At 35.7% G+C, this 22,342-nt stretch overlaps 2 protein-coding genes and 1 long non-coding RNA gene across 3 annotated transcripts; all 3 read right to left on the bottom strand.

Moving 5' to 3' along the window:
- Window positions 1-298: 298 nt before the first annotated feature.
- On the bottom strand, window positions 299-2,032 carry LOC122334884. Its single transcript, XM_043232771.1, has 7 exons — window positions 1,909-2,032; window positions 1,394-1,487; window positions 1,094-1,318; window positions 981-1,052; window positions 639-819; window positions 447-547; window positions 299-343 (listed from the first exon to the last, which is right to left on the bottom strand). Exons 1-7 carry the CDS (start codon window positions 1,947-1,949, stop codon window positions 299-301), a joined length of 759 nt encoding a protein of 252 aa, XP_043088706.1. The 5' UTR covers window positions 1,950-2,032.
- A 1,112-nt stretch (window positions 2,033-3,144) lies between these two features.
- On the bottom strand, window positions 3,145-3,690 carry LOC122334881. The gene is made up of 3 exons (XR_006248830.1): window positions 3,456-3,690; window positions 3,286-3,381; window positions 3,145-3,188 (listed from the first exon to the last, which is right to left on the bottom strand). It is a non-coding gene; the product is annotated as an uncharacterized LOC122334881 (long non-coding RNA).
- A 5,304-nt stretch (window positions 3,691-8,994) lies between these two features.
- On the bottom strand, window positions 8,995-11,951 carry LOC122334883. The gene is made up of 9 exons (XM_043232769.1): window positions 11,925-11,951; window positions 11,755-11,850; window positions 11,505-11,657; window positions 10,801-10,934; window positions 10,380-10,516; window positions 9,863-9,956; window positions 9,451-9,786; window positions 9,109-9,289; window positions 8,995-9,017 (listed from the first exon to the last, which is right to left on the bottom strand). The coding sequence occupies exons 2-9, from the start codon at window positions 11,846-11,848 to the stop codon at window positions 8,995-8,997; spliced, it is 1,152 nt and encodes a 383-aa protein (XP_043088704.1). The 5' UTR covers window positions 11,849-11,850; window positions 11,925-11,951.
- Between the last annotated feature and the right edge of the window lie 10,391 nt (window positions 11,952-22,342).

The raw sequence follows: 22,342 nt of genomic DNA, 5'->3' as shown, positions 1-22,342 counted from the left end.
AAGGTTTCCCATGTAAATGCCATGCTATTCTGGTGTTTTTTTGCAAGTGACAGAGTAATGTTTTTAAAACACTTTTGCTGTGTCTTAAAAAAATTATGCTTAGACTCAAAGCGCATTGATGACATGTGAACAATGGGTCCAATATTTTGTATACATCGGGGGTAGTGCATCATTAGGTGATGCTTAGGCAGGAGGTTTCTGTCTGGAAACAAGCACTTGAAAAGCCTGTGATGCTCAGCAATTAAGTGTTTCAAATACACAGTAAGGCCCTCAGTTAAAACAGGAGAAAATACAATGTTTACAATTTGTAGTAACAGTAATAGTAGCTGCCAGTGTTCATCATCTTGGGGCACAATGTCACCAAAAATGAGTGGCACATTACGGAGTAGACACCAACACTGTATTGCGTTTATGCCCAAATCATTGCTCTCATCATCAAGTTTTACAGCAGGAGATGCCGACATTTTCCCAGGTCTCTTGCGACCTTGTGGTGATGGTGGAATTAGGTGAAGTAAAAGAAGAATCGAAGCAAGACCGCTACCCCATCCTAAGAGACACGGTTATTTTAGGGGAAAAAACAAAAAAAACAATCAGTAAGGTACATTATTATGTTATTAACTTGTTAAAAACCAGCTTACCGTCTTCATCTGATTCAGTGTCCACAGCCGATTCTGCACAGTGAATCAGGTCCTGAAGTTCTTGGGAGGAGTTAAGCCCCTTGCTCTGCTGAATGACTTTCGGCATAAATGTAGTTGGCCACCTCTCTAAAAACTTAGCTGCTGTCTTTTCACCAAAAAGACAAGCAAAATCCAGCTCAATCTGTAAAACCCAACAAAGCAGAAAAAAAAAGCAACTAAGGGCAAATTTATTATCTTTACAATGCATAATCAATATAACTTTAAATCACCACAGATATTCTCTATTGTCCTTAATTCACAGAAAAATAATCTAAATCACATTAATAACTCAAATGTTCTTACCAGGCCTTTAATATCCAAATAACGTGGAAATTCAGTTAGCACATCAGTGCATCTGCTTGGGTCATGAACCATCTTGCGCGATACTGAAATGTCTCCCTCATCTTGACCTTTACTGTCACCTCCTCTGAAGTATGCTTCATAAGAGAAACTGCTTCCCTATACTGTTCTTCTTCGGTCAGGATAACTTCTGTGCTGAATGAAGCTTCTCTCTGCGCAGATGGGCCACCAAAAGACTGGGGGACACATCTACGGATCTCTGATGGTGCACTGTTCCTCTGAATGTTCTTTATTTTCCATGACAAGTACCCTTGTCCACTTTGAGGGTCATAATAATGTTCCTTAAAAATGTTTAAAGTAAAATAAGACATCAATCTACCACATACTTATTTAACTCATTTAATTAATTTACTTACATAACCAAGCTTTGCATATGGATCCCTAAGATATGGAAACAGGGCAATGATTCCTTGAGCATACAGTTCTCTTACTTGTTTGGGTGGAGATGAGCTGTAATATTATAGAGAAACAATCAAATATGAATTGAAATTTAAATAATATTATTAACTTTTAAAATTAACTTTTCCCAGCAGTTAACACATTGCACTTTATAAAATTGCATCATCAAGATGAGAATTTGAATGTCACAGGCGTTTGCTACAGAAGAACAAATGTCACATTAAATTTTATCCTGATGCCTTTTAAATGTGCTCGTTCACCAAAAATTCAGTTTTGTATTTTTCCCACACATGTAAAAGAGCTTTCTAAACCTCTATAAACAGGGTTAAGTAATTAAAGAAAGAAATATTTTTCAATGAATTAACCTTTTAATGACCTGACACAAATAATCTTTTAAAAATCATGTCCTTTTTATGCTTTGGGCTAGGAAATCATGACCACTGGAATAAAGAATACTTAAAATACAAGTTACCTGTGCTTTTCAGTCATATCTGCAGTAAGAATATTGACCATCTTTCTCCTGTTGCTGTCAGATAAGCATTTGGTTTTGTTGTACTCTCTGATGATTCCATCCCCACCAGGTTTAGTCTGCAGAATTTTTTGACCATCTGCAAAGTTACAAAGCACAATGAACAACCCATCTCAGGAAACATTGTGTGATGATTGTGTAGTCACATTGTGATTCTGCACCTGGATCAAATCTTAAAACATGAATTTGGTAAACTCGACTGAACTTTTGCACTTTAGTTTCATGCGTTAACACAAATGACACAGTGAGATATTATCAGAAAACAAGGCACTTTCTTTAAAATGTTTAAAATATAATTTAAAAAAATAAGTAACAATTCTAGATTCTTACTGAATAACATCCAAGGCACAGACACACACTCACAATTCCTGCTTCATCTTCAGCTCTCCTCTTTCTTGTAGGGTTGTCATCACTTAGAAGAATGGTGTCATCAGATTCATTGCTTGAAATCTCAATTGAGCTTTCTTCACTTGGTAGTGAAGGAACATGGGTCAATTCTGTTGAGAAAGAATTAAAAAACACTAAAATTAGTCGAGTTAATTTGAGTTAAGTTTCCAGAAGTTTAGTTGTTCACTACAATTTAATATTGAAAAAGTTGTGGAGCATGATTGAGCCGCCTTGGCTGAAAATAAATCTCAAAATGTATCAATGTCATTACTTTACATTCAGTCATTTAGCGACTTTCAAATGAGAGATTTATGTTTTAAATATTTTTTGAACAAACAAGTTAAAAAATATTGTGGAAAGTCACCAATAGATGGCGGTAAATGACTATTAATAAGCGAGTCATTTATTCATTCAAATGCCTGATTCGATACAAAACGAGGCAAGTCAATCATTGACTCAATTGATTCATTGAAAACGTAGATTCATTCAGTAACGAAACCTCGGAGACACAAAACAGTTCTGCTGTAGCGTTCTGGTTGTTTTTGCTGATGTTCTCTGACGAAATTTCAGTCAATAACTTTGTGTCAATTTTCGCATGTTGAAAAACAAATAAGCTCACGTTGTGTCAACCACATGTCACTCGCCTATGCTCAGCTACGTGCATTTTGACGATATACATTACCATTTGAAGAATCTGGCAATAGTATCTGAAAAACACCCAAATTCGGTTGCTTCAGAACGTCCTCAAAGACGTCCTCGTCTATTTCAGTGCCAGACTCGTCGTAAAGACGGGGCCTCGGGCCTACTAGAGACACTGATGCCGAACTTCACTAAGGCTGTAAACGAACCGAAATAAGATTCAATTTAGCAGCTATGCAAACACCACCGACATTTTCAGCTTAAAATTTATTATAAAATTACAAATGCAATTACCTTCATCCAGAAAATCGGAAAGTTTCAAATCGCTGTGAGAAACTTTCACATACTTCTGTTCACTTCTGAACTTAACTTTGACGAGCATCTTCATTCCTAAAAAAGTAGTTAAGTTAGTGAGTAGTTAAAAACATATTTTTAATTTAAGCATAGAAAGAGAAAGACCTCACCTTGCAGCTGGCATGTGGATAAAATGGCGTTTTCGTCTTCACGACGGGTAAAAGGGGAGGGGCAAAGATAACTTGGCGGGGGTTTTGCACTTCAGGTGTAAAAATATAATTACACCACGTAGCACCCCTGCAACTACACTACAAAAGAACATTATTAACACTGTTGGTTATTAATTTAACTCTTTTAGAATTAATAACATTTAACACTGCATTTTTTACACTGCTTATTTTACTGTGTACTTATTAGAGCTCAAAATGCACTTTTTGCTTAGTTTTTGACTTCTTATGAGCAGAAATGCTGTTTTAATGCTTCTGAGCATATGAACTCAAAACAAGTCTAGAAGTGCTTTAAAAGTTGTTTCTCAGTGAGAGAAAGCTTTTTCATGCAGTTACAATGCAGAAATAGCCTTTTCAGTGTGTTTCTAGCATTGGACACAGAAAGTCTTATTAGAGCTCAAAATGCACTTTTTGCTTAGTTTTTTGACTTCTTATGAGCAGAAATGCTGTTTTAGTGCTTCTGAGCAAATGAACTCAAAACAAGTCTAGAAGTGCTTTAAACATTGTTTCTCAGCGAGAGAAAGCTTTTCATGCAGTTACAAAGTAGAAGTAGCCTTTTAAATGTGTTTCTAGTCTTAGACACAGAAAGTCATTTTAGAGCTCAAAATGCACTTTTTGCTTAGTTTTTGACTTCTTATGAGCAGAAAAGCTGTTTTAGTGCTTCTGAGCAAATGAACTCAAAACAAGTCTAGAAGTGCTTTAAACGTTGTTTCTCAGTGAGAGAAAGCTTTTTCATGCAGTTACAAAGCAGAAATAGCCTTTTCAATGTGTTTCTAGCTTTGGACACAGAAAGTCTTATTAGAGCTCAAAATGCACTATTTGCTTAGTTTTTTGACTTCTTATGAGCAGAAATGCTGTTTTAGTGCTTCTGAGCATATGACCTCAAAACAAGTCTAGAAGTGCTTTAAAAGTTGTTTCTCAGCGAGAGAAAGCTTTTTCATGCAGTTATGAAGCAGAAATAGCCTTTTCAGTGTGTTTCAAGCTTTGGACACAGAAAGTCTTAATAGAGCTCAAAATGCACTTTTTGCTTAGTTTTTGACTTTTTATGAGCAGAAGTGCTGTTTTAGTGCTTCTGAGCATATGAACTCAAAACAAGTCTAGAAGTGCTTTAAAAGTTGTTTCTCAGCGAGAGAAAGCTTTTCATGCAGTTACAATGCAGAAATAGCCTTTTCAGTGTGTTTCTAGCTTTGGACACAAAAAGGCTTATGAGCTCAAAATGCACTTTTTGCTTAGTTTTTGACTTCTTATGAGCAGAAATGCTGTTTTAGTGCTTCTGAGCATATGAATTCAAAACAAGTCTAGAAGTGCTTTAAAAGTTGTTCCTCAGCGAGAGAAAGCTTTTTCATGCAGTTACAAAGCAGAAGTAGCCTTTTCAATGTGTTTCTAGTCTTAGACACAGAAAGTCATTTTAGAGCTCAAAATGCACTGTTTGCTTAGTTTTTGACTTTTTATGAGCAGAAATGCTGTTTTAGTGTCTCTGAGCAAATGAACTCAAAACAAGTCTAGAAGTGGTTTAAACGTTGTTTCTCAGCGAGAGAAAGCTTTTTCATGCAGTTACAAAGCAGAAATAGCCTTTTCAGTGTGTTTCTAGCTTTGGACACAGAAAGTCTTATTAGAGCTCAAAATGCACTTTTTGCTTAGTTTTGACTTCTTATGAGCAGAAATGCTGTTTTAGTGCTTCTGAGCAAATGAAGTCAAAACAAGTCTAGAAGTCCTTTAAAAGTTGTTTCTCAGCGAGAGAAAGCTTTTTCATGCAGTTACAAAGCAGAAATAGCCTTTTCAGTGTGTTTCTAGCTTTGGACACAGAAAGTCTTATTAGAGCTCAAAATGCACTTTTTGCTTAGTTTTTGACTTCTTATGAGCAGAAATGCTGTTTTAGTGCTTCTGAGCATATGAACTCAAAACAAGTCTAGAAGTGCTTTAAAAGTTGTTTCTCAGCGAGAGAAAGCTTTTTCATGCAGTTACAAAGCAGAAATAGCCTTTTCAGTGTGTTTCTAGCTTTGGACACAGAAAGTCATTTTAGAGCTCAAAATGCACTTTTTGCTTAGTTTTTGACTTCTTATGAGCAGAAATGCTGTTTTAGTGCTTCTGAGCATATGAACTCAAAACAAGTCTAAAAGTGCTTTAAAAGTTGTTTCTCAGCGAGAGAAAGCTTTTTCATGCAGTTACAAAGCAGAAATAGCCTTTTCAGTGTGTTTCTAGCTTTGGACACAGAAAGTCTTATTAGAGCTCAAAATGCACTTTTTGCTTAGTTTTTGACTTCTTATGAGCAGAAATGCTGTTTTAATGCTTCTGAGCAAATGAACTCAAAACAAGTCTAGAAGTGCTTTAAACGTTGTTTCTCAGTGAGAGAAAGCTTTTTCATGCAGTTACAAAGCAGAAATAGCCTTTTCAATGTGTTTCTAGCTTTGGACACAGAAAGTCTTATTAGAGCTCAAAATGCACTTTTTGCTTAGTTTTTGACTTCTTATGAGCAGAAATGCTGTTTTAGTGCTTCTGAGCATATGACCTCAAAACAAGTCTAGAAGTGCTTTAAAAGTTGTTTCTCAGCGAGAGAAAGCTTTTTCATGCAGTTACGAAGCAGAAATAGCCTTTTCAGTGTGTTTCAAGCTTTGGACACAGAAAGTCTTAATAGAGCTCAAAATGCACTTTTTGCTTAGTTTTTGACTTTTTATGAGCAGAAGTGCTGTTTTAGTGCTTCTGAGCATATGAACTCAAAACAAGTCTAGAAGTGCTTTAAAAGTTGTTTCTCAGCGAGAGAAAGCTTTTTCATGCAGTTACAATGCAGAAATAGCCTTTTCAGTGTGTTTCTAGCTTTGGACACAAAAGGCTTATGAGCTCAAAATGCACTTTTTGCTTAGTTTTTGATTCTTATGAGCAAAAATGCTGTTTTAGTGCTTCTGAGCAAATTAACTCAAAAACAAGTCTAGAAGTGCTTTAAAAGTTGTTTCTCAGCGAGAGAAAGCTTTTTCATGCAGTTACAAAGCAGAAATAGCCTTTTCAGTGTGTTTCTAGCTTTGGACACAGAAAGTCATTTTAGAGCTCAAAATGCACTTTTTGCTTAGTTTTTGACTTCTTATGAGCAGAAATGCTGTTTTAGTGCTTCTGAGCATATGAACTCAAAACAAGTCTAGAAGTGCTTTAAAAGTTGTTTCTCAGCGAGAGAAAGCTTTTTCATGCAGTTACAAAGCAGAAATAGCCTTTTCTGTGTGTTTCAAGCTTTGGACACAGAAAGTCTTATTAGAGCTCAAAATGCACTTTTTGCTTAGTTTTTGACTTTTTATGAGCAGAAATGCTGTTTTAGTGCTTCTGAGCAAATGAACTCAAAAAAAGTCTAGAAGTGCTTTAAAAGTTGTTTCTCAGCGAGAGACAGCTTTTTCATGCAGTTACAAAGCTGAAATAGCCTTTTCAGTGTCTTTCTAGCTTTGGACACAGAAAGTCTTATTAGAGCTCAAAATGCACTTTTTGCTTAGTTTTTGACTTCTTATGAGCAGAAATGCTGTTTCAATGCTTCTGAGCAAATGAACTCAAAACAAGTCTAGAAGTGGTTTAAACGTTGTTTCTCAGCGAGAGAAAGCTTTTTCATGCAGTTACAAAGCAGAAATAGCCTTTTCAGTGTGTTTCTAGCTTTGGACACAGAAAGTCTTATTAGAGCTCAAAATGCACTTTTTGCTTAGTTTTTGACTTCTTATGAGCAGAAATGCTGTTTTAGTGCTTCTGAGCATATGAACTCAAAACAAGTCTAGAAGTGCTTTAAAAGTTGTTTCTCAGCGAGAGAAAGCTTTTTCATGCAGTTACAAAGCAGAAATAGCCTTTTCAGTGTGTTTCTAGCTTTGGACACAGAAAGTCTTATTAGAGCTCAAAATGCACTTTTTGCTTAGTTTTTGACTTCTAATGAGCAGAAATGCTGTTTTAGTGCTTCTGAGCAAATGAAGTCAAAACAAGTCTAGAAGTGCTTTAAAAGTTGTTTCTCAGCGAGAGAAAGCTTTTTCATGCAGTTACAAAGCAGAAATAGCCTTTTCAGTGTGTTTCAAGCTTTGGACACAGAAAGTCTTACACAGTAAAATAAGCAGTGTTAATATAACACTTAAAGAGTTAATTTTAACACTTCTTTGGAGCACATATGGTCCCACTCTATCGAGAGTAAAATAACACTGACTGTAGTGTAGAATTTATAGTGTAAATAAAGCACCATAAAGTGTTAAAAAACAACACTGAGAGTGTTTTTATTTACACTTGTTATTGTACTAGAAGTTTAACACTATGGGGCACTTAACACCACTAGTGTTATTTTATTTTATTTTTTTTAGATTACTGTTATTCATAGTGTTCTTATTTGGTGCAAAATATGTATTAAATACATTCAAATATTTAAAAAAAAATCCTTTACACAGATGTAAACATGTAAACATGTTTATTTACAAAATGGGCAAAATGGCTACTTTAAAACATGTATACAGTTCCGACTTGTCAAAATGATAAAATAAAAACATTTTGAAATAAGACCTGCATTGACAGCTAAGTAGTAACAAGACTGCAGTAAGGTACAACAAACCAAAAGAAATTATCAGACCCATAATACATTTGCATATCAAAAGGTTTGTAATAAATTAGTTCAGTGACATTGAACACTTTCAAGGATTCACAGTGTCTTGGTTCAATTCTGTAGGCATAACGATGATCATCAAAGCAAACAGTTTTGAGTGGTGATGCAACCAGTACCACAAATTCATTTTTAACAACAATATCTTTGATTTTAAAAAACACTGGCAAATCAATGTCTACTTCACCACAAATAATTAAACCAGAACGGTATTCGGTTCCATTATACTTTACCCATTTAACTGAGAGAACATCTGTTTGAGGAGAAACATTCAACTTGGATGCAATTTGTACATTTTCACTTAAGTCACAGAGAGAAACAGTCTTTCCTGGTCCAAGCACTATTCTGTCATGATTAAAGGTTTCCCATGTAAATGCCATGCTATTCTGGTGTTTTTTGCAAGTGACAGAGTAATGTTTTTAAAACACTTTTGCTGTGTCTTAAAAAAATTATGCTTAGACTCAAAGCGCATTGATGACATGTGAACAATGGGTCCAATATTTTGTATACATCGGGGGTAGTGCATCATTAGGTGATGCTTAGGCAGGAGGTTTCTGTCTGGAAACAAGCACTTGAAAAGCCTGTGATGCTCAGCAATTAAGTGTTTCAAATACACAGTAAGGCCCTCAGTTAAAACAGGAGAAAATACAATGTTTACAATTTGTAGTAACAGTAATAGTAGCTGCCAGTGTTCATCATCTTGGGGCACAATGTCACCAAAAATGAGTGGCACATTACGGAGTAGACACCAACACTGTATTGCGTTTATGCCCAAATCATTGCTCTCATCATCAAGTTTTACAGCAGGAGATGCCGACATTTTCCCAGGTCTCTTGCGACCTTGTGGTGATGGTGGAATTAGGTGAAGTAAAAGAAGAATCAAGCAAGACCGCTACCCCATCCTAAGAGACACGGTTATTTTAGGGGAAAAAACCAAAAAAACAATCAGTAAGGTACATTATTATGTTATTAACTTGTTAAAAACCAGCTTACCGTCTTCATCTGATTCAGTGTCCACAGCCGATTCTGCACAGTGAATCAGGTCCTGAAGTTCTTGGGAGGAGTTAAGCCCCTTGCTCTGCTGAATGACTTTCGGCATAAATGTAGTTGGCCACCTCTCTAAAAACTTAGCTGCTGTCTTTTCACCAAAAAGACAAGCAAAATCCAGCTCAATCTGTAAAACCCAACAAAGCAGAAAAAAAAAGCAACTAAGGGCAAATTTATTATCTTTACAATGCATAATCAATATAACTTTAAATCACCACAGATATTCTCTATTGTCCTTAATTCACAGAAAAATAATCTAAATCACATTAATAACTCAAATGTTCTTACCAGGCCTTTAATATCCAAATAACGTGGAAATTCAGTTAGCACATCAGTGCATCTGCTTGGGTCATGAACCATCTTGCGACGATACTGAAATGTCTCCCTCATCTTGACCTTTACTGTCACCTCCTCTGAAGTATGCTTCATAAGAGAAACTGCTTCCCTATACTGTTCTTCGGTCAGGATAACTTCTGTGCTGAATGAAGCTTCTCTCTGCGCAGATGGGCCACCAAAAGACTGGGGGACACATCTACGGATCTCTGATGGTGCACTGTTCCTCTGAATGTTCTTTATTTTCCATGACAAGTACCCTTGTCCACTTTGAGGGTCATAATAATGTTCCTTAAAAAATGTTTAAAGTAAAATAAGACATCAATCTACCACATACTTATTTAACTCATTTAATTAATTTACTTACATAACCAAGCTTTGCATATGGATCCCTAAGATATGGAAACAGGGCAATGATTCCTTGAGCATACAGTTCTCTTACTTGTTTGGGTGGAGATGAGCTGTAATATTATAGAGAAACAATCAAATATGAATTGAAATTTAAATAATATTATTAACTTTTAAAATTAACTTTTCCCAGCAGTTAACACATTGCACTTTATAAAATTGCATCATCAAGATGAGAATTTGAATGTCACAGGCGTTTGCTACAGAAGAACAAATGTCACATTAAATTTTATCCTGATGCCTTTTTAAATGTGCTCGTTCACCAAAAATTCAGTTTTGTATTTTTCCCACACATGTAAAAGAGCTTTCTAAACCTCTATAAACAGGGTTAAGTAATTAAAGAAAGAAATATTTTTCAATGAATTAACCTTTTAATGACCTGACACAAATAATCTTTTAAAAATCATGTCCTTTTTTATGCTTTGGGCTAGGAAATCATGACCACTGGAATAAAGAATACTTAAAATACAAGTTACCTGTGCTTTTCAGTCATATCTGCAGTAAGAATATTGACCATCTTTCTCCTGTTGCTGTCAGATAAGCATTTGGTTTTGTTGTACTCTCTGATGATTCCATCCCCACCAGGTTTAGTCTGCAGAATTTTTTTGACCATCTGCAAAGTTACAAAGCACAATGAACAACCCATCTCAGGAAACATTGTGTGATGATTGTGTAGTCACATTGTGATTCTGCACCTGGATCAAATCTTAAAACATGAATTTGGTAAACTCGACTGAACTTTTGCACTTTAGTTTCATGCGTTAACACAAATGACACAGTGAGATATTATCAGAAAACAAGGCACTTTCTTTAAAATGTTTAAAATATAATTTAAAAAAATAAGTAACAATTCTAGATTCTTACTGAATAACATCCAAGGCACAGACACACACTCACAATTCCTGCTTCATCTTCAGCTCTCCTCTTTCTTGTAGGGTTGTCATCACTTAGAAGAATGGTGTCATCAGATTCATTGCTTGAAATCTCAATTGAGCTTTCTTCACTTGGTAGTGAAGGAACATGGGTCAATTCTGTTGAGAAAGAATTAAAAAAACACTAAAATTAGTCGAGTTAATTTGAGTTAAGTTTCCAGAAGTTTAGTTGTTCACTACAATTTAATATTGAAAAGTTGTGGAGCATGATTGAGCCGCCTTGGCTGAAAATAAATCTCAAAATGTATCAATGTCATTACTTTACATTCAGTCATTTAGCGACTTTCAAATGAGAGATTTATGTTTTAAATATTTTTGAACAAACAAGTTAAAAATATTGTGGAAAGTCACCAATAGATGGCGGTAAATGACTATTAATAAGCGAGTCATTTATTCATTCAAATGCCTGATTCGATACAAAACGAGGCAAGTCAATCATTGACTCAATTGATTCATTGAAAACGTAGATTCATTCAGTAACGAAACCTCGGAGACACAAAACAGTTCTGCTGTAGCGTTCTGGTTGTTTTTGCTGATGTTCTCTGACGAAATTTCAGTCAATAACTTTGTGTCAATTTTCGCATGTTGAAAAACAAATAAGCTCACGTTGTGTCAACCACATGTCACTCGCCTATGCTCAGCTACGTACATTTTGACGATATACATTACCATTTGAAGAATCTGGCAATAGTATCTGAAAAACACCCAAATTCGGTTGCTTCAGAACGTCCTCAAAGACGTCCTCGTCTATTTCAGTGCCAGACTCGTCGTAAAGACGGGCCTCGGGCCTACTAGAGACACTGATGCCGAACTTCACTAAGGCTGTAAACGAACCGAAATAAGATTCAATTTAGCAGCTATGCAAACACCACCGACATTTTCAGCTTAAAATTTATTATAAAATTACAAATGCAATTACCTTCATCCAGAAAATCGGAAAGTTTCAAATCGCTGTGAGAAACTTTCACATACTTCTGTTCACTTCTGAACTTAACTTTGACGAGCATCTTCATTCCTAAAAAAGTAGTTAAGTTAGTGAGTAGTTAAAAACATATTTTTAATTTAAGCATAGAAAGAGAAAGACCTCACCTTGCAGCTGGCATGTGGATAAAATGGCGTTTTTCGTCTTCACGACGGGTAAAAGGAGGGGCAAAGATAACTTGGCGGGGTTTTGCACTTCAGGTGTAAAAATATAATTACACCACGTAGCACCCCTGCAACTACACTACAAAAGAACATTATTAACACTGTTGGTTATTAATTTAACTCTTTTAGAATTAATAACATTTAACACTGCATTTTTTACGCTGCTTATTTTACTGTGTACTTATTAGAGCTCAAAATGCACTTTTTGCTTAGTTTTTGACTTCTTATGAGCAGAAATGCTGTTTTAATGCTTCTGAGCATATGAACTCAAAACAAGTCTAGAAGTGCTTTAAAAGTTGTTTCTCAGTGAGAGAAAGCTTTTTCATGCAGTTACAATGCAGAAATAGCCTTTTCAGTGTGTTTCTAGCATTGGACACAGAAAGTCTTATTAGAGCTCAAAATGCACTTTTTGCTTAGTTTTTTGACTTCTTATGAGCAGAAATGCTGTTTTAGTGCTTCTGAGCAAATGAACTCAAAACAAGTCTAGAAGTGCTTTAAACATTGTTTCTCAGCGAGAGAAAGCTTTTTCATGCAGTTACAAAGTAGAAGTAGCCTTTTAAATGTGTTTCTAGTCTTAGACACAGAAAGTCATTTTAGAGCTCAAAATGCACTTTTTGCTTAGTTTTTGACTTCTTATGAGCAGAAAAGCTGTTTTAGTGCTTCTGAGCAAATGAACTCAAAACAAGTCTAGAAGTGCTTTAAACGTTGTTTCTCAGTGAGAGAAAGCTTTTTCATGCAGTTACAAAGCAGAAATAGCCTTTTCAATGTGTTTCTAGCTTTGGACACAGAAAGTCTTATTAGAGCTCAAAATGCACTATTTGCTTAGTTTTTGACTTCTTATGAGCAGAAATGCTGTTTTAGTGCTTCTGAGCATATGACCTCAAAACAAGTCTAGAAGTGCTTTAAAAGTTGTTTCTCAGCGAGAGAAAGCTTTTTCATGCAGTTACGAAGCAGAAATAGCCTTTTCAGTGTGTTTCAAGCTTTGGACACAGAAAGTCTTAATAGAGCTCAAAATGCACTTTTTGCTTAGTTTTTGACTTTTTATGAGCAGAAGTGCTGTTTTAGTGCTTCTGAGCATATGAACTCAAAACAAGTCTAGAAGTGCTTTAAAAGTTGTTTCTCAGCGAGAGAAAGCTTTTTCATGCAGTTACAATGCAGAAATAGCCTTTTCAGTGTGTTTCTAGCTTTGGACACAAAAGGCTTATGAGCTCAAAATGCACTTTTTGCTTAGTTTTTGACTTCTTATGAGCAGAAATGCTGTTTTAGTGCTTCTGAGCATATGAAGTCAAAACAAGTCTAGAAGTGCTTTAAAAGTTGTTCCTCAGCGAGAGAAAGCTTTTTCATGCAGTTACAAAGCAGAAGTAGCCTTTTCAATGTGTTTCTAGTCTTAGACACAGAAAGTCATTTTAGAGCTCAAAATGCACTGTTTGCTTAGTTTTTGACTTTTTATGAGCAGAAATGCTGTTTTAGTGTCTCTGAGCAAATGAACTCAAAACAAGTCTAGAAGTGGTTTAAACGTTGTTTCTCAGCGAGAGAAAGCTTTTTCATGCAGTTACAAAGCAGAAATAGCCTTTTCAGTGTGTTTCTAGCTTTGGACACAGAAAGTCTTATTAGAGCTCAAAATGCACTTTTTGCTTAGTTTTTGACTTCTTATGAGCAGAAATGCTGTTTTAGTGCTTCTGAGCAAATGAAGTCAAAACAAGTCTAGAAGTCCTTTAAAAGTTGTTTCTCAGCGAGAGAAAGCTTTTTCATGCAGTTACAAAGCAGAAATAGCCTTTTCAGTGTGTTTCTAGCTTTGGACACAGAAAGTCTTATTAGAGCTCAAAATGCACTTTTTGCTTAGTTTTTGACTTCTTATGAGCAGAAATGCTGTTTTAGTGCTTCTGAGCATATGAACTCAAAACAAGTCTAGAAGTGCTTTAAAAGTTGTTTCTCAGCGAGAGAAAGCTTTTTCATGCAGTTACAAAGCAGAAATAGCCTTTTCAGTGTGTTTCTAGCTTTGGACACAGAAAGTCATTTTAGAGCTCAAAATGCACTTTTTGCTTAGTTTTTGACTTCTTATGAGCAGAAATGCTGTTTTAGTGCTTCTGAGCATATGAACTCAAAACAAGTCTAGAAGTGCTTTAAAAGTTGTTTCTCAGCGAGAGAAAGCTTTTTCATGCAGTTACAAAGCAGAAATAGCCTTTTCAGTGTGTGTTTCTAGCTTTGGACACAGAAAGTCTTATTAGAGCTCAAAATGCACTTTTTGCTTAGTTTTGACTTCTTATGAGCAGAAATGCTGTTTTAATGCTTCTGAGCAAATGAACTCAAAACAAGTCTAGAAGTGCTTTAAACGTTGTTTCTCAGTGAGAGAAAGCTTTTTCATGCAGTTACAAAGCAGAAATAGCCTTTTCAATGTGTTTCTAGCTTTGGACACAGAAAGTCTTATTAGAGCTCAAAATGCACTTTTTGCTTAGTTTTTGACTTCTTATGAGCAGAAATGCTGTTTTAGTGCTTCTGAGCATATGACCTCAAAACAAGTCTAGAAGTGCTTTAAAAGTTGTTTCTCAGCGAGAGAAAGCTTTTTCATGCAGTTACGAAGCAGAAATAGCCTTTTCAGTGTGTTTCAAGCTTTGGACACAGAAAGTCTTAATAGAGCTCAAAATGCACTTTTTGCTTAGTTTTTGACTTTTTATGAGCAGAAGTGCTGTTTTAGTGCTTCTGAGCATATGAACTCAAAACAAGTCTAGAAGTGCTTTAAAAGTTGTTTCTCAGCGAGAGAAAGCTTTTTCATGCAGTTACAAAGCAGAAATAGCCTTTTCAGTGTGTTTCTAGCTTTGGACACAGAAAGTCATTTTAGAGCTCAAAATGCACTTTTTGCTTAGTTTTTGACTTCTTATGAGCAGAAATGCTGTTTTAGTGCTTCTGAGCATATGAACTCAAAACAAGTCTAGAAGTGCTTTAAAAGTTGTTTCTCAGCGAGAGAAAGCTTTTTCATGCAGTTACAAAGCAGAAATAGCCTTTTCTGTGTGTTTCAAGCTTTGGACACAGAAAGTCTTATTAGAGCTCAAAATGCACTTTTTGCTTAGTTTTTGACTTTTTATGAGCAGAAATGCTGTTTTAGTGCTTCTGAGCAAATGAACTCAAAAAAAGTCTAGAAGTGCTTTAAAAGTTGTTTCTCAGCGAGAGACAGCTTTTTCATGCAGTTACAAAGCTGAAATAGCCTTTTCAGTGTCTTTCTAGCTTTGGACACAGAAAGTCTTATTAGAGCTCAAAATGCACTTTTTGCTTAGTTTTTGACTTCTTATGAGCAGAAATGCTGTTTCAATGCTTCTGAGCAAATGAACTCAAAACAAGTCTAGAAGTGGTTTAAACGTTGTTTCTCAGCGAGAGAAAGCTTTTTCATGCAGTTACAAAGCAGAAATAGCCTTTTCAGTGTGTTTCTAGCTTTGGACACAGAAAGTCTTATTAGAGCTCAAAATGCACTTTTTGCTTAGTTTTTGACTTCTTATGAGCAGAAATGCTGTTTTAGTGCTTCTGAGCATATGAACTCAAAACAAGTCTAGAAGTGCTTTAAAAGTTGTTTCTCAGCGAGAAAAAGCTTTTTCATGCAGTTACAAAGCAGAAATAGCCTTTTCAGTGTGTTTCTAGCTTTGGACACAGAAAGTCATTTTAGAGCTCAAAATGCACTTTTTGCTTAGTTTTTGACTTCTTATGAGCAGAAATGCTGTTTTAGTGCTTCTGAGCATATGAACTCAAAACAAGTCTAGAAGTGCTTTAAAAGTTGTTTCTCAGCGAAAGACAGCTTTTTCATGCAGTTACAAAGCTGAAATAGCCTTTTCAGTGTCTTTCTAGCTTTGGACACAGAAAGTCTTATTAGAGCTCAAAATGCACTTTTTGCTTAGTTTTTGACTTCTTATGAGCAGAAATGCTGTTTTAGTGCTTCTGAGCAAATGAACTCAAAACAGGTCTAGAAGTGCTTTAAACGTTGTTTCTCAGTGAGAGAAAGCTTTTTCATGCAGTTACAAAGCAGAAATAGCCTTTTCAATGTGTTTCTAGCTTTGGACACAGAAAGTCTTATTAGAGCTCAAAATGCACTTTTTGCTTAGTTTTTGACTTCTTATGAGCAGAAATGCTGTTTTAGTGCTTCTGAGCATATGACCTCAAAACAAGTCTAGAAGTGCTTTAAAAGTTGTTTCTCAGCGAGAGAAAGCTTTTTCATGCAGTTACAAAGCAGAAGTAGCCTTTTCAATGTGTTTCTAGTCTTAGACACAGAAAGTCATTTTAGAGCTCAAAATGCACTTTTTGCTTAGTTTTTGACTTTTTATGAGCAGAAATGCTGTTTTAGTGCTTCTGAGCAAATGAACTCAAAACAAGTCTAGAAGTGGTTTAAACGTTGTTACAAAGCGAGAGAAAGCTTTTTCATGCAGTTACAAAGCAGAAATAGCCTTTTCAGTGTGTTTCTAGCTTTGGACACAGAAAGTCTTATTAGAGCTCAAAATGCACTTTTTGCTTAGTTTTTGACTTCTTATGAGCAGAAATGCTGTTTTAGTGCTTCTGAGCAAATGAAGTCAAAACAAGTCTAGAAGTGCTTTAAAAGTTGTTTCTCAGCGAGAGAAAGCTTTTTCATGCAGTTACAAAGCAGAAATAGCCGTTTCAGTGTGTTTCAAGCTTTGGACACAGAAAGTCTTATTAGAGCTCAAAATGCACTTTTTGCTTAGTTTTTTACTTGTTTTGAGCAGAAATGCTGTTTTAGAGCTTCTGAGCATATGAACTCAAAACAAGTCTAGAAGTGCTTTAAATGTTGTTTCTCAGCGAGAGAAAGCTTTTTCATGCAGTTACAAAGCAGAAATAGCCTTTTCAGTGTGTTTCTAGTCTTAGACACAGAAAGTCATTTTAGAGCTCAAAATGCACTTTTTGCTTAGTTTTTGACTTCTTATAAGCAGAAATGCTGTTTTAAGTTCTTTTGAGCAAATGAATTTAAAATAAGTCTAGAAGTGCTTTAGACGTTGTTTCTCAGCGAGAGAAAGCTTTTTCATTCAGTTACAAAGCAGAAATAGCCTTTTCAATGTGTTTCTAGTCTTAGACACAGAAAGTTATTTTAGAGCTCAAAATGCACTTTTTGCTTAGTTTTTGACTTATGAGCAGAAATGCTGTTTTAGAGCTTCTGAGCATATGAACTCAAAACAAGTCTAGAAGTGCTTTAAACGTTGATTCTCAGTGAGAGAAAGCTTTTTCATGCAGTTACAAAGCAGAAATAGCCTTTTCAGTGTGTTTCAAGCTTTGTACACAGAAAGTCTTATTAGAGCTCAAAATGCACTTTTTGTTTAGTTTTTGACTTTTTATGAGCAGAAATGCTGTTTTAGTGCTTCTGAGCATATGAACTCTAAACAAGTCTAGAAGTGCTTTAAACGTTGTTTCTCAGCGAGAGAAAGCTATTTCATGCAGTTACAAAGCAGAAATAGCCTTTTCAGTGTGTTTCAAGCTTTGGACACAGAAAGTTATTTTAGAGCTCAAAATGCACTTTCTGCTTAGTTTTTGACTTCTTATGAGCAGAAATGCTGTTTTAGTGCTTCTGAGCAAATGAACTCAAAACAAGTCTAGAAGTGCTTTAAACGTTGGTTCTCAGCGAGAGAAAGCTTTTAAATGCAGTTACAAAGCAGAAGTAGCCTTTTCAATGTGTTTCTAGTCTTAGGCACAGAAAGTCATTTTAGAGCTCAAAATGCACTTTTTGCTTAGTTTTTGACTTCTTATGAGCAGAAATGCTGTTTTAGTGCTTCTGAGCAAATGAACTCAAAACAAGTCTAGAAGTGCTTTAAACGTTGTTTCTCAGCGAGAGAAAGCTTTTTCATGCAGTTACAAAGCTGAAATAGCCTTTTCAGTGTGTTTCTAGCTTTGGACACAGAAAGTCTTATTAGAGCTCAAATGCACTTTTTGCTTAGTTTTTGACTTCTTATGAGCAGAAATGCTGTTTTAGTGCTTCTGAGCAAATGAACTCAAAACAAGTCTAGAAGTGCTTTAAACGTTGTTTCTCAGCGAGAAAAAGCTTTTTCATGCAGTTACAAAGCAGAAGTAGCCTTTTCAATGTGTTTCTAGTCTTAGGCACAGAAAGTCATTTTAGAGCTCAAAATGCACTTTTTGCTTAGTTTTTGACTTCTTATGAGCAGAAATGCTGTTTTAGAGCTTCTGAGCATATGAACTCAAAACAAGTCTAGAAGTGCTTTAAACGTTGTTTCTCAGTGAGAGAAAGCTTTTAAATGCAGTTACAAAGCAGAAGTAGCCTTTTCAATGTGTTTCTAGTCTTAGACACAGAGAGTCATTTTAGAGCTCAAAATGCACTTTTTGCTTAGTTTTTGACTTCTTATGAGCAAAAATGCTGTTTTAGTGCTTCTGAGCAAATGAACTCAAAACAAGTCTAGAAGTGCTTTAAACGTTGTTTCTCAGCGAGAGAAAGCTTTTTCATGCATTTACAAAGCTGAAATAGCCTTTTCAGTGTGTTTCTAGCTTTGGACACAGAAAGTCTGATTAGAGCTCAGATGCACTTTTTGCTTAGTTTTTAATTCTTATGAGCAGAAATGCTGTTTTAGTGCTTCTGAGCAAAGGAACTCAAAACAATTCTAGAAGTGCTTTAAACATTGTTTCTCCGTGAGAGAAAGCTTTTTCATGCAGTTACAAAGCTGAAATAGCCTTTTCAGTGTGTTTCTAGCTTTGGACACAGAAAGTTATTTTAGAGCTCAAAATGCACTTTATGCTTAGTTTTTGACTTCTTATGAGCAGAAATGCTGTTTTAGTGCTTCTGACCAAATGAACTCAAAACAAGTCTACAAGTCCTTTAAAAGTTGTTTCTCAGCGAGAGAAAGCTTTTTCATGCAGTTACAAAGCAGAAATAGCCTTTTCAGTGTGTTTCTAGCTTTGGACACAGAAAGTCTAATTAGAGCTCAAAATGCACTTTTTACTTAGTTTTTGACTTCTTATCAGCAGAAATGATGTTTTAGTGCTTCTGAGCAAATGAACTCAAAAGAAGTCTATAAGTGCTTTAAACGTTGTTTCTCAGCGAGAGAAAGCTTTTTCATGCAGTTACAAAGCTGAAATAGCCTTTTCAGTGTGTTTCTCTAGCTTTGGACACAGAAAGTCTTATTAGAGCTCAAATGCACTTTTTGCTTAGTTTTTGACTTCTTATGAGCAGAAATGCTGTTTTAAGTTCTTTTGAGCAAATGAACTCAAAACAAGTCTAGAAGTGCTTTAAAAGTTGTTTCTCAGCGAGAGAAAGCTTTTTCATTCAGTTACAAAGCAGAAATAGCCATTTCAGTTTGTTTCTAGCTTTGGGCACAGAAAGTCTTATTAGAGCTCAAAATGCACTTTTTGCTTAGTTTTTGACTTCTTATGAGCAGAAATGCTGTTTTAGTGCTTCTGAGCATATGAACTCAAAACAAGTCTAGAAGTGCTTTAAACGTTGTTTCTCAGCGAGAGAAAGCTTTTTCATGCAGTTACAAAGCAGAAATAGCCTTTTCAATGTGTTTCTAGTCTTAGACACAGAAAGTCATTTTAGAGCTCAAAATGCACTTTTTGCTTAGTTTTTGATTTCTTATGAGCAAAAATGCTGTTTTAGTGCTTTGGAGCATATGAACTCAAAACAAGTCTAGAAGTCCTTTAAACGTTGTTTCTCAGCGAGAGAAAGCTTTTTCATGCAGTTACAAAGCAGAAATAGCCTTTTCAGTGTGTCTTGAGACTATTTCACTCAAACGGCTCTTTACCAGGAAGGATCAACTAAAGGCGAAATAAAACACAAGACAAGTTTTTGGATTTTAAAGCTTGCAAGGATTGCGCTGTTGATTCTCAGCGGGAGAGAAGCAGGTTTCTCCAGTTAACCTCCCTTTTGCCTCCAGACGGATCACAGTCCACCTGAGGCACAGAAAGTCAGGCAGGCTCAAAATGCCTTCTGCCTAGTTCCTTGACTTTTATGCCTCTTTGCCCTGCTTGCCTCCTGCTTTGCCCCCGAAGCTCAGATCGCAAGTCAGTTTATTTATAGAGAAAAGGACAGAGCAAGATAAGTAAAAACCAACTGCAGTTACAAAGTCTTCAGAGCATGTTCGTCACATAAGTTTCTAGACTAGTCACATATCTTTTTGAGCGTCAGAATCTTTTAGTGCTCCCTCAGATTCTTATGGCAGAAATGCCAGTCTAAGATACTATATAGAGGCCATGTCATGTCATGACCTAGAACAAGATGTGTTATACCAGATGGAAGCTGAAACTGAAGGGTCGAAGTTGCAAAATGTCAATACATAACCCTAACAGTGTGTTTCTAGCTTTGGACACAGAAAGTCTTATTAGAGCTCAAAATGCAATTTTTGCTTAGTTTTTGACTTCTTATGAGCAGAAATGCTGTTTTAGTGCTTCTGAGCAAATGAACTCAAAACAAGTCTAGAAGTGCTTTAAAAGTTGTTTCTCAGCGAGAGAAAGCTTTTTCATGCAGTTACAAAGCTGAAAAAGCCTTTTCAATGTGTTTCTAGCTTTGGACACAGAAAGTCTTATTAGAGCTCAAAATGCACTTTTTGCTTAGTTTTTGACTTCTTATGAGCAGAAATGCTGTTTTAATGCTTCTGAGCAAATGAACTCAAAACAAGTCTAGAAGTGCTTTAAATATTGTTTATCAGCGAGAGAAAGCTTTTTCATGCAGTTACAAAGCAGAAATAGCCTTTTCAGTGTGTTTCTAGTCTTAGACACAGAAAGTCATTTTAGAGCTCAAAATGCACTTTTTGCTTAGTTCTTGACTTCTTATGAGCAGAAATGCTGTTTTAAGTTCTTTTGAGCAAATGAATTTAAAACAAGTCTAGAAGTGCTTAAGACGTTTCTCAGCGAGAGAAAGCTTTTTCATTCAGTTACAAAGCAGAAATAGCCTTTTCAATGTGTTTCTAGTCTTAGATACAGAAAGTCATTTTAGAGCTCAAAATGCACTTTTTGCTTAGTTTTTGACTTATGAGCAGAAATGCTGTTTTAGTGCTTCTGAGCAAATGAACTCAAAACAAGTCTAGAAGTGCTTTAAACGTTGTTTCTCAGCGAGAGAAAGCTTTTTCATGCAGTTACAAAGCAGAAGTAGCCTTTTCAGTGTGTTTCAAGCTTTGGACACAGAAAGTCATTTTAGAGCTCAAAATGCACTTTTTGCTTAGTTTTTGACTTATGAGCAGAAATGCTGTTTTAGTGCTTCTGAGCAAATGAACTCAAAACAAGTCTAGAAGTGCTTTAAACGTTGTTTCTCAGCGAGAGAAAGCTTTTTCATGCAGTTACAAAGCAGAAATAGCCTTTTCAGTGTGTTTCAAGCTTTGGACACAGAAAGTCTTATTAGAGCTCAAAATGCACTTTTTGCTTAGTTTTTGACTTCTTATGAGCAGAAATGCTGTTTTAGTGCTTCTGAGCAAATGAACTCAAAACAAGTCTAGAAGTGCTTTAAACGTTGTTTCTCAGCGAGAGAAAGCTTTTTCATGCAGTTACAAAGCAGAAATAGCCTTTTCAGTGTGTTTCAAGCTTTGGACACAGAAAGTCTTATTAGAGCTCAAAATGCACTTTTTGCTTAGTTTTTGACTTCTTATGAGCAGAAATGCTGTTTTAGTGCTTCTGAGCAAATGAACTCAAAACAAGTCTAGAAGTGCTTTAAACGTTGTTTCTCAGCGAGAGAAAGCTTTTTCATGCAGTTACAAAGCTGAAATAGCCTTTTCAATGTGTTTCTAGTCTTAGACACAGAAAGTCATTTTAGAGCTCAAAATGCACTTTTTGCTTAGTTTTTGACTTCTTATGAGCAGAAATGCTGTTTTAGTGCTTCTGAGCAAATGAACTCAAAACAAGTCTAGAAGTGCTTTAAACGTTGTTTCTCAGCGAGAGAAAGCTTTTTCATGAAGTTACAAAGCAGAAATAGCCTTTTCAGTGTGTTTCAAGCTTTGGACACAGAAAGTCTTATTAGAGCTCAAAATGCACTTTTTGCTTAGTCTTTGACTTCTTATGAGCAGAAATTCTGTTTTAGTGCTTCTGAGCAAATGAACTCAAAACAAGTCTAGAAGTGCTTTAAACGTTGTTTCTCAGCGAGAGAAAGCTTTTTCATGCAGTTACAAAGCAGAAGTAACCTTTTCAGTGTGTTTCAAGCTTTGGACACAGAAAGTCATTTTAGAGCTCAAAATGCACTTTTTGCTTAGTTTTTGACTTATGAGCAGAAATGCTGTTTTAGTGCTTCTGAGCAAATGAACTCAAAACAAGTCTAGAAGTGCTTTAAACGTTGTTTCTCAGCGAGAGAAAGCTTTTTCATGCAGTTACAAAGCAGAAGTAGCCTTTTCAATGTGTTTCAAGCTTTGGACACAGAAAGTCTTATTAGAGCTCAAAATGCACTTTTG

Source organism: Puntigrus tetrazona, unplaced genomic scaffold (assembly GCF_018831695.1).
Source record: "Puntigrus tetrazona isolate hp1 unplaced genomic scaffold, ASM1883169v1 S000000666, whole genome shotgun sequence".
Lineage (NCBI taxonomy): Eukaryota > Metazoa > Chordata > Actinopteri > Cypriniformes > Cyprinidae > Puntigrus > Puntigrus tetrazona.
Note: the sequence above shows the minus strand (reverse complement) of the source record. Positions and strands in the feature narration are given on the sequence as shown.

Bases quoted from the DNA above. Each gene is read 5' to 3' on its own strand.
- LOC122334884 (XM_043232771.1), bottom strand. From the start codon at position 1,949: ATGGTCAATATTCTTACTGCAGATATGACTGAAAAGCACAG. The intron at 1,319-1,393 runs GTAAGTAAATTA...AACATTTTTAAG, and splicing joins CATATGCAAAGCTTGGTTAT to GAACATTATTATGACCCTCA. The intron at 820-980 runs GTAAGAACATTT...TGGGTTTTACAG, and splicing joins ATTTGGATATTAAAGGCCTG to ATTGAGCTGGATTTTGCTTG.
- LOC122334883 (XM_043232769.1), bottom strand. From the start codon at position 11,848: ATGAAGATGCTCGTCAAAGTTAAGTTCAGAAGTGAACAGAAGTATGTG. The intron at 10,517-10,800 runs GTGAGTGTGTGT...GTAACTTTGCAG, and splicing joins CTGAAGATGAAGCAGGAATT to ATGGTCAAAAAAATTCTGCA. The intron at 9,957-10,379 runs GTAACTTGTATT...ATAATATTACAG, and splicing joins GATATGACTGAAAAGCACAG to CTCATCTCCACCCAAACAAG.